This window comes from Zophobas morio, unplaced genomic scaffold, assembly GCF_036711695.1.
Source record: "Zophobas morio isolate AGI-343-1 ecotype UQ-CSIRO unplaced genomic scaffold, CSIRO_AGI_Zmor_V1 ptg000040l, whole genome shotgun sequence".
Taxonomy (NCBI): Eukaryota; Metazoa; Arthropoda; class Insecta; order Coleoptera; family Tenebrionidae; genus Zophobas; species Zophobas morio.
This window is the reverse complement of record NW_026972145.1, coordinates 4,184,673-4,202,640: the sequence shown is the minus strand read 5'-3', so window position 1 is coordinate 4,202,640 and position 17,968 is coordinate 4,184,673. Positions and strand designations below refer to the sequence as shown.

General features: G+C 34.1%; 1 protein-coding gene across 2 annotated transcripts; it reads left to right on the top strand.

The window, feature by feature from the left end:
• Positions 1-83: 83 nt before the first annotated feature.
• On the top strand, positions 84-17,706 carry LOC135140725 (uncharacterized). 2 transcript variants are annotated; one of them, XM_064071387.1, is made up of 5 exons: positions 84-234; positions 15,834-15,920; positions 15,989-16,061; positions 16,110-16,334; positions 16,388-17,706. In XM_064071387.1, exons 3-5 carry the CDS (start codon positions 15,996-15,998, stop codon positions 17,207-17,209), a joined length of 1,113 nt encoding a protein of 370 aa, XP_063927457.1. In that variant the 5' UTR covers positions 84-234; positions 15,834-15,920; positions 15,989-15,995; the 3' UTR covers positions 17,210-17,706. The 2 variants fall into 2 exon arrangements, with proteins under 2 accessions (XP_063927457.1, XP_063927456.1); XM_064071386.1 differs by lacking the exon at positions 15,834-15,920 and having other exon boundaries at positions 86-234.
• Positions 17,707-17,968: the final 262 nt, after the last annotated feature.

Genomic DNA, 17,968 nt, shown 5'->3' with positions numbered 1-17,968 from the left:
GACTTTCCACGACACCCAGAAACACTCGCGCTCGTGCGCGCCGAACCCGTCCCCGGAATTCGAATTTCCCGCGGCGTCGAACAGGTGTTATGAGATCAAGTTACCTTACAAGAACAAGTAGATTCTCAGTTGTTTCGTGACCTTTCACTAGCGATCTTGATTTAAATGTTGAGCGAGAACGGCGTCCGTCGCTGAGCAAAACAAAACCGCATCGGAGGGAGCCGCCCCAGCGCCGTAAGTAGCACGCATCCCTGCGGGTTTCGGGGTTGGCGGCGATTACGCCGTTCGCGAAAACGCACAAAGACCCTGAAGGCGGGCGGCCGAAACGGGTCGGGCGGCGTAAATCGCGTCACGTGACCGCCGCTGCTCTTTTTTGTTCTTTGAGTGAGAGTACCGCTCCGGAGGAATTATGAATGAAAAGGTGCAGATGTGTGAATGACCCACCTGTGTGACGTAATTCTTAGATAAACCGCCCACAGCGGTGTTTTTATGTCTGGCTGTTTTACAGCCGGGTTATTTATTGGTCGGATTCGGTAAGTGGGCCTCGGACCGCGATGTGGCAACGGCGCGTTTTCGAAAAGCGCTAAATGTCGGCGCATAAAAAGCGTCGTTATGGGTTTAGCCTTGGGAAACGCGAGGAATGTTCATGGTTTTTCTTTTCGATCGAGTGGACGCTTGTTACCAGTTTTTTCGAGCCGATACCGGATTCCGCCGATGTGCGAAAAAACGGCGCGGGGAACTGCGCCGAGGGGCGGAGGTCGGACTGGACGGAGCCGGGAAATTCGTTGGATGGGTTCGGAGTGGGTATGCGGAAAAGTGCCGAAGTGGTCCGGATCAGTGGCGGCTCGTCAGGGGGGGCCAGTTAGGCCAGGCCGAGTCTGTCACCGAACTTGTCAATTTGCGAGATTCATTTTTATTTTAAACGCAAGAATATAATTTAAAGCTATTTTGAAATCACCTGATTTTACTGTTGTTATTATTTTTTTAATTACAAAAAGCGTTATCTAATTTATTCACTTGCGTTCGGAAGCACAAATCGTGCCGGGAAGTTTAAATATTTTTACTGCGAGGAGCAGCAGCTGAGGCCGGCCGACTACAAGAATAAACGTCGAATAATGTCATATCTGCTATCGCTCTCTGTTTAGCGGAATTAAAGAGAAATAGCTATAAAGACTGATACGTGTCTGATACCCTCTGATTAACGCGCCTGCAGCAGTGATTGGTCAAATGTCTGCTAAAATCGGCCGGCCTTTTGGCAGTACATCAAGTTGTTATAGCGCTATCACCTTCTGTTTGTATAAGTTAGAAGGCAATAGCGATGAAACCGTACAATATTACGTTTCATCACTCCACTTCTGCCGTGCACTTTTCCATGCGGTTCCCCACTACCAGCACCGGCCGGCCGCTGTCTGTATATTGTGAATTTCTGCAGTCTTCACGTGGATGAAATTGGTTTAGGTTTGTTTCTAATTTCAGTAACAATGACAACAGTTAGTAAGAGCATTAGTAACTGATTTAAATTTTGATGCTGTTACACATCTATTAAATAATGACTTTCGACTTTTAACGTACGATGATCAATTCCTGGGATATAAAAGAAATGACCCGTTCGGAGCCGCGCATGCAACATTTAATCGAAGCACGGAGCAATAATAACGTCAGCTCCGGTGCAATAGCATATTAATAATTAATAATTAATACAGCATGGTATGAAAATTATGAATGGCTGACGGGGAGCAAGTCAAAAAACAAACTATTTTGTTGATATTGTTTAATTTTTGAATATGATGTTGACAATAAATTCAAAAAAACTTCAGAAAAAGAGTTTTGCCTCTGGTCGTCTGGTACGATTGACATATTGAGTTACCGTGCTCTTTTGCCATCTTCCTAATTTCTCAACCCTGCTCCTGATGATGCTACTTACGAAAATGTAGAAGCCTCCGAAATTATTTCTGTCTTTAATTTTAATCATATACCTACCATCCACATCAGCATATGTTGAACGCAGTTTTTCAGCTTTAAAGCGAATTACAAATTTTACTAGAAACTCCATTAGTCAAAATCGATTATCCAAATTATTCGTTTTAGCAATAGAAAAAGAAGTGCTTACAAACTTAACGGAAGATCAAAAGTTCTATAATCAAGTAATTGACCACTTTGCCAATACAAAACAAAGACGCATTGAATTGGTTTATAAAAATTTCTAATTTACTTTTTTAATTTTGTTTTTTACTAATAAATAGTTGTTGACGTTTCATGTTATATTTTTTGTTAGAATGTGTTACTTTATAACTTGAATGTTATTTTCATTTTTATTTGAGCTTATTGTCGTTATTTTATTATTATAGATGGCTTATATTGTATAAGTATATGCTTTACTTTATACCTATTTGAAGAATATTTTTTATTTTGTTTTACCAAGTTGTTAGGACTATATGAATTAACACCATACAGGAAGCAAATTATAGATAATGACTGACTTGAGGTCCCTGGTTCTTGTATTCTATGTCTTAAAACTTTGGGTTACTCACTGCTGGCCGACCCAACCAAAATAGTCACGAGCCGCCACTGGTCCGGATGCTGTGACGTCACGTGTTGTTGGACAGTTGGTAGCAACAAACGAGTTTTCAGGAAAGCGGACGTTGAGTTTAAATATTTATTCATGCCACCAAGTAGCTAAATATTCTAGTTTTCACGTGATATTATTTTTAATACAATACAGCTGGTAGTTTAGAGGCATAATTGATGGCTTGAAACGTATCTTTAGGAAATTATACGCGTATTTTCAGCGATTAAGACTAATAATTATTTTCTTCAGACTGTTCTGTTTTAAGTATAATTTTTACTTCCCGAGCGTAAGCAAAGGAAGTATTGTAATCGAGTCCGTCGGCCGACTCTCCACTTTTACGTTTTCTCGATCTTTCATGACCCCTAGAAGACGAAGAAATAGGTCTCCCATTTCCGTCTGTCTGTCCGTCCGTCTGTCCGTCCGTCTGTCCGTCTGTTGTCCCGGATTTTTATTAGACAGATAATCTCCGAAAGTACTCGACCGATTGTTGTGAAATTTTGTACTTATATTAAGAATATCATGTAGATGGTAAAACGCTAACCAAAATTTGTCTAATCATCCCCACCACTAATGCGATGACGTCACTTCAAAATTGTACATAGTAAATGGGTTTTCAATTGTATAAAATAACATAGTCCTACACATGTAGTTTACAACTCTGAATCGACTTTTCACCCGAAACGTCCAGATTTTTGGAAAAAAAATCAAAATTATAAAACATTTTGAAATTTAATTTTTAATCTGCTAACCAGAATGCTTTGAAATGTTGCAGATGTTTTAAGGCTATAAAGAGCATCATAAATCTTTAGTCAAAAAATATTTGCTTATCCCCTCCAAAAACTTGATGACGTCAGCTCAAAAGTTTGTGGAATAAATCATATCTAAAATGTACAAAATATGATGAGTCTGTACTTGTGATCTATCACTCCATTCATATTTTTTGGATTTGCATATACAGGGTGACTCAAAAAAATTAATGAATGCGTAAATATATTTTATTGATTTAATCAGGAACTACAAAACCGAATGCTCTGAAATCTTGCAGATGTTTTAAGGTCATGAAGAGCATAATAAATGTTTAGTCAAAATATATTTGCTTATCCCCTCCAAAAACTTGATGACGTCAGCTCGAAAGTTTGCCGAATAAATCATATCTAAAATGTACAAAATATGATGAGTCTGTACTTGTAATTTATCACTCCATTCATATTTTTTGGATTTGCATATACAGAGTGACTCAAAAAAATTAATGAATGCGTAAATATATTTTATTGATTTAATCAGGAACTACAAAACGGAATGCTCTGACATCTTGCAGATGTTTTAAGGTTATAAAGAGCATAATAAATGTTTAGTCAAAATATATTTGCTTATCCCCTCCAAAAACTTGATGACGTCAGCTCGAAAATTTGCCGAATAAATCATATCTAAAATGTACAAAATATGATCAGTCTGTACTTGTGATCTATCACTCCATTCATATTTTTTGGATTTGCATATACAGGGTGATTCAAGAAAATAAATGAAAGCGTAAATTTATTTTACTGATTTACTCAGGAACTACAAAACCGAATGCTTCGAAATCTTGAAGATATTTTAAAATTATCATAAGCATGGTAAATTTTTGATCAAAACGTATTTGGTCGTCCCCCCTAAAAAATTTATGATGTCACCACAAAATTTTGCTGAAAAAATCCTATCTAAAATGTACAAAATATGGTGAGTCTCTTCTTGTGATTTATCATTCTATTCAATGTTTTTCGATTTGCATATACAGGGTGACTCAAAAAAATTAATGAATGCGTAAATTTATTTTATTGATTTAATCAGGAACTACAAAACCGAATGCTTTGAAATCTTGCAGATGTTTTAAGGTTATAAAGAGCATAATAAATTTTTAGTCAAAATATATTTGGTTATCTTCTACAAAAAACTGATGACGTCAGCTCAAAAGTTTGCCGAATAAATCGTATCTAAAATGTACAAAATATGATGAGTCGGTACTTGTGATTTATCATTCCAATCATATTTTTGGATTTGCATATGCAGGGTGACTCAAAAAAATTAATGAAGGCGTGAATTTATTTTATCGATTTAATCAGGAATTAGAAAACCGAATGCTTTGAAATCTTGGGAATATTTTAAAGTTATTATAAGCATGGTAAACTTTTGTTCAAAATGTATTTGTTCATCCCTCCTAAAAAAATTGATGACGTCACCCTTAAATTTTGCTGAATAAATCCTATCTAAAATGCAAAAAATATGATGAGTTTGTACTTGTGATTTATCATTCCATTCATATTTTTTAGATTTTCTTAAGAGGTGGTTCAAAAAAATTAATGAAGTCAATTTATTTTATTGATTAAATTAAAGGCAACACTTATTATTAGTATTACACCCCAACCAACCCAATTTGGTAGACACAAAATTTGTTAAAGGAAAAACTCGGTTGAAACATAAGGGTAGCACGCTTATTTACATCGACTTTAACATTACAGACCTGCATTTGTTTTATGCGCTCACTTGGTTTCGCGAATGTGAAATAGACATGTTTATAATCAACCAATTGTGAATTTCACCGTCAAGAATTAAAATAAAACCCAATGTTTTATATAATAAACGGAAGTCGAAGCAATAAAACCGATGGTCGTTTTGTTTACAGTTTCTCTGTTTGACTCTCACGTATGCTGTTACGCCTGTCATCTTAAATTAAGAATGTTTATACATACACGATTTTCAGTTGCCTCTGATACGTAGGTATACGTGAGTAAATTGTTTCGTTATTTTATTGATTATAAGAAATCAATATTCAAAACGACCCAATTCATTTTCCCGAAAATTTGAGAATATAATAATTTTATTCTTAGTATTACACTACATCTATCCCAACTGATATACGTGTCCTTGCAAAAATGTTGATGACGTCATCGCAACTTTTTTTTTAAATTCCCACTACAAAAATGTAATGAGAAAAAAAACACAATAGGCATGCAGTCGTCAAGTTTCCGACAGCGAGGGAAGTACTGTCTAAACTCTTTAGACGAATTTTTTTTATTTGGAAACCTTCATCCGGCGAACAGCTAGTTTCATGTTTTATCGACTGGTCGTTTTTTTTGGAGTTTTTTTGGTCTAACTTTTTCCGCTTTTTGTTTTGTCGCTTCTTTTGGACTTTTTTTATGATTTTTTTCACGTTTTTGTCCCCTTTTTGTCGCATTTTTGTGGCTTTGTCGTTTTTTTTTCGGTTTTTGTGTTTTTGTCTTGACTTTTTCTTAGTCGTACATTTTAACGTTTTTTTTTTGTGTCTCTTTATCACTTTGCCACTTCTCTGTCGTTTTTAGGTTGTCTTTCCTTCGTTTTTTTGAAACGGGCACAAAAGTCAATCAAATTTTTCCCGGCTTTTTTTTTTGGACTTTTTTTTCTTCTTTTTTTTTAGTGATATTTTTGCGGACTTTTTCCTCGCTTTCTTATCAGTTTTTTTGTACGTTTTTTATGGGCCTTTTTTAAATGGTATTTTGTACCTTTTAATTGTCGTTTTTTTATATAATTTTTCGGCTCTTTTTGATCTCGTTTTGTAACATTTCATTAATTTTTTTGGTCACTTTTCCCTATTTTTTTGTGATCTTCGGGTCGTTTTTAATCGTTTTTGTTACCTGTTTTCGTCGTTTTGTTGTTTTTTTTTGTCATTTTGTTGAATTTCTTTGTTTTACCGTTGCTTCACCTTTTTTTTTTTATTTTTCAGAATGTCTTTTCTTGTTGTTTTTTAATTCCACGAGTTATTTAATCGCTTTTTGCACTAGCACCTTTTTTGGCTTTTTGTTCGTCTCTTATCTACTTTGTTTGTCGCTTTTTTTGCTCTCTTTTTGGCTCGTTTGGCGTTTTTTTGGCCCTTCTTAATCTCATTTTTGTGCTCTTTTTCCTCACTCTCTTATCAGTTTTTTTTTTCCACATTTTTTTATAGGTTTTTTTAATTGTCTTTTTTATTATTATTTATTTCATTTGTTTTATTATTATGGATTTTATAGTTCCCTTGTTTTAGTAATTTTTTGGGTCCCTTTTTTAAATCGTGTTTTGCAGTAACCATTTTGTTGTTTTTTTTTATCGTCTTTTCGTCCCTTCTTGATCTCATTTTACTGTCACTTTTCACCAATTTTTTTCGCGTCTATTTTTTTATGTGACTTTTTTTGGGTCTTTTTTGTTGTTTTTGTCACCTATTTTTGTCATTTTCTTATTTTTTAACATCTTTCATCTTTTTTTGTTTTTTATCGTTTTTTTTATTCCTAGAGTTTTTTCACTAGTATTTTTTTGACATTTATTTTTTTTCTTATCTAATTTTGTTTCCTCTCACCTTTTTTTATCTTATTTTAACCCATTTTTGGTCTCTCTTTTCTCACTTTTTTTGTTTCTTGTGACCTTTTTATCGTGATTTTAACCGTTTTTTGCATTTTTGCCCAATTTTTTTGGGACTTTTCTCTTGTTTTTTATTAAGCCCTATTTTCATGGTCTTTTTCAGTTGTTTTTTTTGTGGTCTTTTTTGGTCCTTTTTTGACTTGTTTGGTGTTTTGTCATCGTTCTTTTGGCTCCCATTTTGTGTGTTTTTTTTGGCTCTTTTTCGGTTGTGTTTTTTTTGTAGCGTTTGCTGTTTTTTTGTCCTCTTGTTTAATCTCTTTGTTTTATCTTTTTTTCACTTATTTTAGCATTTTTCGTCTCTTATATAATTTGTTTGTCGCCTTTTTTTGCTCTTTTTTGGCTTGCTTGGCGTTTTTTTTGTCCCCTTTTTAGTCTCATTTATGTGTTTTCTTTCTCGTTCTATCGTTATCAGCTTTTTTTTCCACTTTTTTTTTAATGGGTTTTTTTTATTTATTTTTTGTTAATGTTTTTAATACTATAGAATTTATAGATCCTTTGGTCCTTTTTTGGGTCGTTTTTTGTTGTTTTTGTTACCTATTTTTGTCATTTTCATGTTTTTTAACGTCTTTCATCTTTTTTTTGCGAATTTTTTGCGTGCTTATTTTGTTTTTTTTTTTTTTTGTTGTCCTTTTGTTTAATCCCATTTTGGACTCCGCTTTTTGGGAAGGGGCTTCTATGTTTTTTACAGTTTTTTATTTCTAAAGTTTTTTCCATTACATTTTTTTGGCATTTTTTCGTCTCTCTTATCTAATTTTTTTTCTCTGACCAATTTTTTTACCCTTTTTTGTTTTTTTTTGTGTCACTTTTTTTGATTCTTGTGAACTTTTTATCGTTGTTTTAACCGGTTTTTGTATTTTTTCCACATTTTTTTGGGACTTTTTTCCCACTTTTTATTTTTTTACCGGTTTTGTGTTTTTTTGGGCTTTTTTGCTTTGTGTTTCTTGGCATTTTTTTCTTTTTCTCATTTTTTGACACCCTTTTAATGTTCTTTTTAAATTGTTTTTTTTTGTTTCTTTTGTTGACGTTTTTTCGTCTTCTTTTAGTCTCATGTTTTTGGTGGTTTTTTTTTGTGGTTTTTTGGATTTTCTGTCACCTTTTTCTTTTTAGCATTTTTTTAACCCTTTTTTGGTCCCTGTTTTGTCACTTTTTTGTTGCTTGTAACTTTCTTATCGTTGTTCTAACCTCCTTTTTGTCTTTTTGTATTATGTTCAGTTATGGTTTTTTGTGGCCTTTTTTGGTTGGTTTTTGGCATTTATTTCGGCTCTTTTATCTATTTTTTTTTGGCTTCTTTGGCGTTTTTTTTGCCTCCCATTTTGTGTTTTTTCCTTTTTTGTTTTTGTTTTTCGGTGCACTTTTTTGCCTTTTTGTTCTCGTTTTTTTTCGCTTTATATTTTGCAGTTTTTCAAGTCGCCATTTTTAATCGTTTTTTTGTTTCTTTTTTTATCTTAATTTTTATTATTTTTTTGTTCCTTTTTTTGTATTGTTTTTTTTTTCTCATTTTTTGACCCCCTTGGTTTTTGAGTTCTGTTTTTTTTTGTTTCTTTTTTTCCGTTTTTTTGTTCTCTTATAAATCTGATTCTTGTTCGATTTTTTTTTGACGTGTTTTCGTATCCTTTTTGGACGTTTTTTGGCGTCTCTTTATGGTCTTTTTTGAATTTTCTGGCACTTTTTTCTATCTTTTATCATTTCTTTAATCCTTTTTTGGTTTCTCTTTTGTACCTTTTTTTGTTTCTTGCGGCCTTTTTATCGTTGTTTTAACCGCTTTTCGTACTTTGGTCCCATTTTTTTTTTTGGAACTTTTTTCCCACCTTTTTTGGTCTTTTTCAGTTATGTTTTATTTGTCACCTTTTTTTTTGTCACTTTTGCTTTATTTGGCTCCTTTTTTCGTTTTATTTAGGTTGTTTTTTTAGCTTTTTTTGTTGTTTTTTTTTATATTATTTGTTTTATCGCATTTTATAGTAGCCTTTTTTCATCTTTTTTTTCGGCTCTTTTTTATGTATATTTTTATCATTTCTTGCTCCGCATGGCTTTTTTGTATGTTTTTTGTCCCATTTTTTTGATACTTTTTTTTCGACTTTTTTTTCAGATTTTTTGTTCTCGCTTTTCTGTTACCATTTTCTTTTTAACATTTTTTTTTTCACTTTTTTGTTTTTTTTTTTGAGACCTTTTTATCGTTGTTTTAACCGTTTTTTGTATTTTTGTTCAATTTTTTGGGACTTTTTTGTTTTATTTACCTATTTTTTTCGTTTTTTTTTGTTGCTTTTTTTGATCTTCATTTGTTTTATCGTTTTTTGTAGTAGAATTTTTTATCGTTTTTTCGTTTTTTTAATCTAAATTTTTGTCATTTTTTTGCTTCGTTTTTGATCGCTTTTTTGTGTCATTTTTGTATGTTTTTGTCCCATTTTTTTGACACTTTTTTTTTCGACTTTTTTTTTCTGATTTTTTGTTCTCGCTTTTCTGTTACCATTTTCTTTTTAACATTTTTCTGGTCACTTTTTTGTTTTTTTTTTTGAGACCTTTTTTATCGTTTTTTGTATTTTTGCCCAACTTTTTTGGGACCTTTTTGTTTTATTTGCCTCTTTTTTTCGTTTTTTTTTTGTTGCTTTTTTTGATCTTATTTGTTCTATCGCTTTTTGTTGTAGAATTTTTTATCGTTTTTTCGTTTTTTTTTAATCTAAATTTTTGTCATTTTTTTGCTCCGTTTTTGGTCGTTTTTTGAGACCTTTTTATCGTTGTTTTAACCGTTTCTTGTATTTTTGTCCAATTTTTTTGGGACTTTTTTGTTTTATTTGCATATTTTTTTCGTTTTTTTTGTTGCTTTTTTTGATCTTATTTGTTTTATCGCTTTTTGTAGTAGAATTTTTTATCGTTTTTTCGTGTTTTTTTATCTAAATTTTTGTCATTTTTTTGCTCCGTTTTTGGTCGTTTTTTGAGACCTTTTTATCGTTGTTTTAACCGTTTTGTGTATTTTTGCCCAATTTTGTTGGGACTTTTTTGTTTTATTTTTTTCTGTTTTTTTTTTGTTGCTTTTTTTGATCTTATTTGTTTTATCGCTTTTTGTAGTAGAATTTTTTATCGTTTTTTCGTTTTTTTTACCTAAATTGTTGTCATTTTTTTGCTCCGTTTTTGATCGCTTTTTTGTGTCATTTTTGTATGTTTTTGTCCCATTTTTTTGACACTTTTTTTTCGACTTTTTTTCTGATTTTTTGTTCTCGCGTTTCGGTTACCATTTTCTTTTTAACATTTTTTTGGTCACTTTTTTGTTTTTTTTTTTGAGACCTTTTTATAGTTTTTTGTATTTTTGCCCAATTTTTTGGGACCTTTTTGTTTTATTTGCCTTTTTTTTCGTTTTTTTTTTTTGTTGCTTTTTTTGATCTTATTTGTTTTATCGCTTTTTGTAGTAGAATTTTTTATCGTTTTTTCGTTTTTTTTAATCTAAATTTTTGTCATTTTTTTGCTCCGCTTTTAGTCGTTTTTTGTGACCTTTTTTCTCGCTTTTCTTTTAACATTTTCTTATCCCTCTTTTGTCACTTTTTTTTGCTTATTCGTGACCTTTTTATTGTTGTTTTAACCATTTTTTTTTATTTTTGCCTTATTTTTTGTCACTTTTTTCCCATCTCTTTCTAACCCCCCTTTTAATGGTCTCTTTCAGTTATGTTTCATTTGTCACATTTTTGTTTTATTTGGCTTGTTTTTTTTTTGTTCTTTTTAGCCTTTTTTGTCGTCTTCTCGTTTCTTTTTTATCTCGATTTTTATCATTTTTTGTTCCGTCATTACCCGCCTTTTTATTTTTCCCACCATTTTTTGACACTTTTTTTGAACCCCCTTTTAATGTTCAGTCATGTTTTTGTTTTTCTGTCACCTTTTTCTTTTTAACATTGTTTTTACCCCGGTTTTGTCACTTTTTTGTTCTTTTTTGTAACCGGTTTTTTTTTTATTTTTGCCACATTTTTTTGACACTTTTTTCCACCTTTTTTTAACCCTCCTTTTTTATGGTCTTTTTCAGTTATGGTTTTTGTGGCCTTTTTTGGTCGTTTTATTTGTCAATTTTTTTGGCACTTTTTTTTGTTTTGTTTGCCTCTTTTTTTCGTTTTTTCGTCTTTTTTGTCGGTTTTTGTTCTTTTATTGAATGTCATTTTTTGTCCGTCTTTTTTTTTGGCGTTTTCGTCCCCTTTTCGAATCGAGAGCTCGTAAAGTGTGGACGCGTTGCAAGTTACTCGATTAAAAATGAAATGCAAAAAGTGTAAAGCCAGTTTATTAAGTGGTGTAAAATGCAATGTTTGTTTGTCTTATTATCACACAAGTTGTGGAAAGTTGCTCAGTAAAGGGAAGTTCAATTCTGAAGATGTTATATTGTGCTGTAATCGACCCTGTTCTCCGTTTACCGAAGACACTACTCCTGAGCCAAATGATATCATCGATTTATCAAACATCACTGAACCAGTTGATGCGACCATGTTTAAGTATGTCATGCAGCAGAAAGATGTGATCATTGAAGAACTACGGTCTAAAATCGATCTCGTACAAGAAAAAATTTGCCTTCTAGAACAACTGGAAAAAGAACGGCAAAAACTCTCCCAGTCCTCTATCACACCAGTCGCTGCTAAGCAAGATAAGCAAAAGGTAAACAAGGAAAATGGTGGAAGTTCTGTCAAAGTTTCTGTCAAAGGTTTAAGAAGTCCTGCGATGTCATCAAAAAGTCCTGCGATGTCATCTAAAAGTCCTGCAATGTCATCAAAAAGTCCTGTGATGTCATCACCCAACATAAAGTCTATACAGCCCACAATGAAAGTACAGCCAAAGGCTCTTCCAAAACGCCATAATGATGAATGGAATCTAGTTGAGAAGAAAAAACGTAAAGCCGTAGTTGGTTGTTTCGCTGCTGCAGGTTGCAGTTTGAAAGCTATACCAAAACTAATGGATCTGCATGTTTATAGGTTACACCCAGATACCAAAAAGGAAGACGTACTAACGTTTGTTAAATCTCATTTTCCCGAAGCAAAATGCGAGGAACTGGAAGCTAAACACAAAGGCGAATATTCATCTTTCAAGCTGTCTGTATATGCTGACAATTTCGGAAAAGCCCTGGATCCCAACATCTGGCCTGTAGGAGCATGTGTTCGCAAGTTTTTTCATTTTAAAAAAAATTAACGAGTAAAGCGGTAGTTAGTGATAGCTATTTTTCAATTTTCCATTTAAATGTACAATCGATTAGGAAAAAAGTTGATGAAGTAGAGGTAGTTTTACATAACATTGAAGAATCTTATGATGTTTTATGTTTTACAGAACATTGGTTAACAAACTATGAGTTGGATTTATTAAAATTGGGTAGTTTTAAGATAGCCTCTGCCTATACCAGGAAAGATAATGGTTATGGCGGTGTTGTGATACTAGTAAACGATAAAATTAAATACCAAGTTATTGATGTTTCAAAGTTTTGTAATGTAATTGACATTGAGCTTGCAGCCATTAAAGTTAATAAACCCAAACTAATCATAATAACTGTATACAGAGCACCAAAAGGCAATCTGGAAGTTTTATACTCTAATTTGACTAATTTATTTAATTTTATCAATATAATCGATTCAGATGTTATTATTAATGGAGACTTTAACATACATTTTGACCGCAAAACCAAACAGACTCTAGAGTTCCTTAACTTTTTAAAATCTTATAATTTGAGACCTCTAATCTTTGAGAACACGCGAGCAAATTCGTGTATTGATAATATACTTACAAATATCGCACATGATTGTAGGCACCAGGTCATGGAGACTCATTTATCTGACCATCGTGCTGCTACTGTAGAAATTCCACATAATCGTCATAAGTCAAAAGACTGCTCGAAAGTTGTATCATATCAACCTTTTACGGAAGTAGGATTCTTTAATTTTTTTAATATTATTAGTGATTGCAATTTTGATTTTATCAATGATGCTGGACTTGATACAAATACCAAATTTAACTTATTCACCAAATTAATTTCTGATAAAGTAAACATGGCCTTTCCTATAAAAGTAAAAAGAATAAAAAATGTTAAAAAGGATGATACTTACTGGTATGATGAGAAATTACATAAAATGAAACAAAATGTAGACCTGTTACACGAATTACACAATCAAAATCCTAATGACCCAACTTTTGTGACCTATTTTCAAAAATATAGAGAATTGTTTAGAACCGAAGTTAAGAAAAGAAAAAAAACCTTTAATGACAACCTAATTAAAAATTCTACTAATGTAGCAAAGGACAGCTGGAAATTAATTAATAGCAAACGATTAGCTAGTAGCAATAATTATTCAGAAAAACTGACTGCGGAGGACTTCTCTACATTTTTTGGTGATATCCCACATAATTTGGAGAATAATTTAAAATTATCAAATACGGATCCAATTCAGCTAATGCACAAAAATTTGACTCCGGTGAACTCTGTTTTCAATTTCAGAGAGATAACATTTAATGAAGTAAGAGATACAATTGATTCCATCAAAAAAAAGAAAAGTAAGGACTACTACAACATAAGTATCACCATTGTTAGGAATATTAAGAATCTCATTCTAGTTCCACTCACAAGATTGATCAATCGGTGTATTAATGAAAATCTTTTCCCATCCTGTCTCAAGGTGACCAAAGTAATCCCTATCCACAAAAAGGGCAACGTAGATGATGTTGATAAATATAGACCAATCTCTATAACGCCTATTTTTGGGAAAATTTTAGAAAAGATTATGCTTAAACAACTTGAGGAATACGTTAATAAACAAAATATATTGAACCAACGCCAATTTGGTTTCCAACATGGCAAAAGTACAACCATGGCTATTAATAGGCTTGTTGATGAGGTCATTACCTGTTTCGAAACAAAACAATTCTTAGGATGCACATTTTGTGATCTATCAAAAGCTTTCGATAGTATTAATCACAACATTCTAATAAACAAGCTTGAGTTGTACGGATTGTCAAATGGAGCTTTACAGCTTATTTTTAGTTTTCTCCACAATCGCCAGCAGGTTGTTCTGTTTAATAATGTATACTCCGAAATGACAATAGTTAACATAGGAGTGCCACAAGGCTCGATTTTAGGTCCGTTGCTCTTTTTGTTATACATTAACGACTTGGCTAAACATCTAGACAATAAAATCATACTTTTTGCGGATGACACTACTTGCTATAGTGTGGACTCAGACATCCCGTCTCTCTTGGACAGGATGGAACAAGATATTAATGCTGCTAGTGAATGGTTTACTTCAAACAGATTAACGCTTAATGTACTGAAAACTCAAAAAATGGTGTTTTCCCTTCGTTACATTTCTGAGATTGACAATCCGAGGTGTGTCAAATTTCTTGGTGTGACACTGGACCCGAAATTATGCTGGGATAATCACGTCATTGATATCTGTAAAAAATTGTCCAAATCAACTTTTCTTATTAGGAATTTGCAATATGAGGTTAGTGAGCAGATCCTTATGATGATATACTACTCTTTATTTCAAAGTATTTTTAGCTATGCCATTATAACCTGGGGCCACAGCAGTCATTTAAAAACCGTTTTTAAATTGCAGCGCCGAGTAGTTCGAATTATTGGAGGTCTATCTTACAGAGCTTGTGTTAAAAATTATTTTAAAGAAAAAAGTATTCTCACCGTGCCCTGTCTTTATATTTTATATGCTTTATTATATGTGAAGTCTAATCTCACCACTTATAATAATCCCACAAATATGTCATTAATCACGAGATCTACCCATAGCATTCACACCGAATTCTATCGTGTAGGTAGAAGTAGAAATGCCATCAATTATTATGGGCCCAAATTATTCAATAAATTACCGAAACGTATTGCTAACTTACCTTTTTCGCAATTTAGCCGTACTATAAGAAATTTTTTATTAAAAAACGCATTTTACTCTCTCGATGAATTTTTAAATTGTAGCGATGTCCTGTGTAGTTTTTACCAGTCGATTTGAATTATCTTGTAAATTGTATAATTTTAAACTCTTTATATTGTAACTTCATCTGACTTGACTTATGTACCCTAATGGTCATTAATAAATACTTACTTACTTACTTACTTACTTACTTTTATCCTCATTTTCTTGATGTTTTTTTGTGGCTTTTTTCTAGCTTTTCTGCCCACCTCTTCCTTTTATCACTTTTTTTCCATCTTTTGCATTGGACATCTAGTTCTTTTACGTCTTTTTCGCAACTTTTTTTGGCGCCTTTTTTGTCATTTTTGGCCTCCTTTTTATTTTATTTGTTTTTAGTCGCATTTCGTAAAAGCGTTTTTTTCGCTTTTTTATCGAGTTTTCATCCCCTTTTTTATCTATTTTTTTCCAACGGGGGGGGGGGGGGGGGGAGGGGGGTGTTGGGTGTTTTTTCATAGATTGTTTTTCGCTTTTTTCCACTCTTTATTTGTTCCCTTTTTATCGCATTTTTCGTTTTAGTCGTGTTTTTTGTTGCTTTTTTGGTTTTTCTTTAGTCACTTTTTTTATTTTTTGGCACCTTTTAGTCTCGCTTTTTTGTCGTTTTTTAAAAATTTTACACCGTATATTTGACGATAATCACCGCAATAAAAATTGAAAAACTCAATCAGAACTATTTATTTAAGGAAATCTAAACCACAATGACCTGTTTTGATGCAATTTCTAAACAAAGATTGCGCTATCGCGATAATCCTCGCAAATATTGCACTCTCATCAAGCACCTGTTTACCTCATTAATCCCCCAGTTTCACCGGAAATGCCCCCATTCTTCACCCAACTCCAACCTGGACCAAACCCCAGCTATTGACCTTTCCTAATCCCCACGCAACATTTTCCCAAAATTACACTTAATAGCACACTCGTTTTTTCCCGTTTAGATTTCATTCCGTCAATTAAACCATCGCAAGCCCTCGGGAAAAGAGACCGAAAATAACAATCTCCTCGTCTGCGGCTCAGACGTAACGGTAAACTTCCGAAACAACGTAATAAATAACAGCGAGCACTCATTATCGACCCAATCGGACTTTTGCAGGTGCACCATGCTGAAAATCCTCCTCCTCCTGGCGACGGCGTCCACGGCGTGGACGTCGCGCGGCGAGCACAGGGTGCGTTGACCACCATACAGGGTGTCCCCCTCAAACCGTGTTTTTTAGGTCCACAACATCATTTTGAACCCCGAGAAGTACTCCAGGTGCCAGACCACCAGGATCCAGCAGGTGGTGGCGTCTCCGGGGTACGAACCCGTTACTATCGACAACAACGTGTGCGTGGGGTGGTGCTATAGCTATAGTATACCTAGCACGCAGCCGGCGGAACCGGGAGAGGTGATTGGTCCGTATTGTGACAGCTGTCAACCAGTGGAAACGAAGTGTTACCACGTGAGCAGTCACACCAACCGTGGTTATTAAATTGTAACTAAATTTGTCCACAGGTCACTTTACAAACGGATGGTAAGAATGCCGAAGCCCCGAAGACTTTCCAAAAACGGGTACAAATTATCAAGAGGTGTCTCTGCAAGAGCTGCGAGACCGTCCAGAAGGAGGATTGCGAAATTACGGGGCAGACGACGTTGGAGCTTCCGCACGACCTCTTCTCCAATCAAACCCAAGAACCGGTGCCCGAGGTCCCCGAACTCCTGCATTTCCCGAGTCATAAGCGCCCCCCGATTGTCAACTTCGACGTCACCAACACCACCACCGAGCAACGCTACGACCTCAACTCCAAACTCATCAACTTGCTCAAGAGCATCCAGAGCGAAGGCGAAGACACTAACATCAGCTACGACAAAAACCAGCTCCAAGACCTTCTGAAGATCATCGAAGGCTCGGAGAACGAACTCAGCGACAAGAACCTGATGGAGTTCGTGAACTTCGTCAACATCCACAACTCGGAGGACCTGGAGCTCGACTTGAGTCGCCTGAAAGAAGTGTTGACTTCCTTCCAGAAAAACCAGAACGTGGTGCCTCCACAAACCAACAACCTGGAGATCGAGCAAGACCTGAAAAAATACGACCTTCCAGACACTTTCGGGTTGGAAGAAAGCCAAATCAAGCACCACCTCGGCGACGAGGTCCACGTGGGGCTGAACGTGGGCCACCTGGTGAAGGGCCCCCACGGCAGCATGGTGCTAGCGCCGAACTTGAAGGTCGAGGAGAAGCTAAACATAGACTCCGACGTGCTCAAACCCAACCACGACGGGGTCGTCATAGCCTACGAAAGCCACAGGAAAACTAACAATATTTTGACGAATTGAAAACCGAAATAAATTTCGAGATTCTAGTCCGTTTTGTCGATTTCGAAAAATGTAAATTTGGGTTGTCAGATACGTAAGTTTTGGCTCTTTCCAACATACAGCTTTAAATTGTACAAAAGTCGGGGTGAACCAGCCAGAGTTTTGCTTTTGATTTTTTTCAAGTTTCGTTTGTTGTTAGTTTTTAAGTGCTCTTGGTTTATTTCTGCGTGGTTTTCCCCTTCGTCGTCTGTTTCTTTAGGTTTAAATTAGAGTGAGCAAAAAATAACTATTCGGGTCGCAAATTGCAGCTATTTTTGTTACTAATCTGAGTTCTAACGAAATTAACTAACTGGACGCTAGTGTGTGTGGTTTTTCACTGAGTTGTATCGAAATTGTAAAGGCTGTGTGCTTTTTTTAGTCAAAATATTTTTTACTTTCTTTACTTTTGTTGTCATAGTTTTATATATTTTTATGTACTAATCTGTTTTAACAAGATATAATATATTCGATTTCTCTTTTTCGTGACTTTGTTTTCGTTATCGTGACGTCTCAAATCTCAGAAGTCTGATTATCATACTTAAAATATTAGCGACAAGGTTAAGCGCTATTTTATTCTCACGAAGCGACAAAAGATAATAATTTTGACTATTATTGGACACAATAATGCAGGAGATTATATAATAAGGTTATTAACGAACTTGTGGGAAAAATAGCACATTGACGTCAACATAAAAGATTGTGTGTGAATCGCCAAATTGTTGTTAAAAGTTGATAACCTCA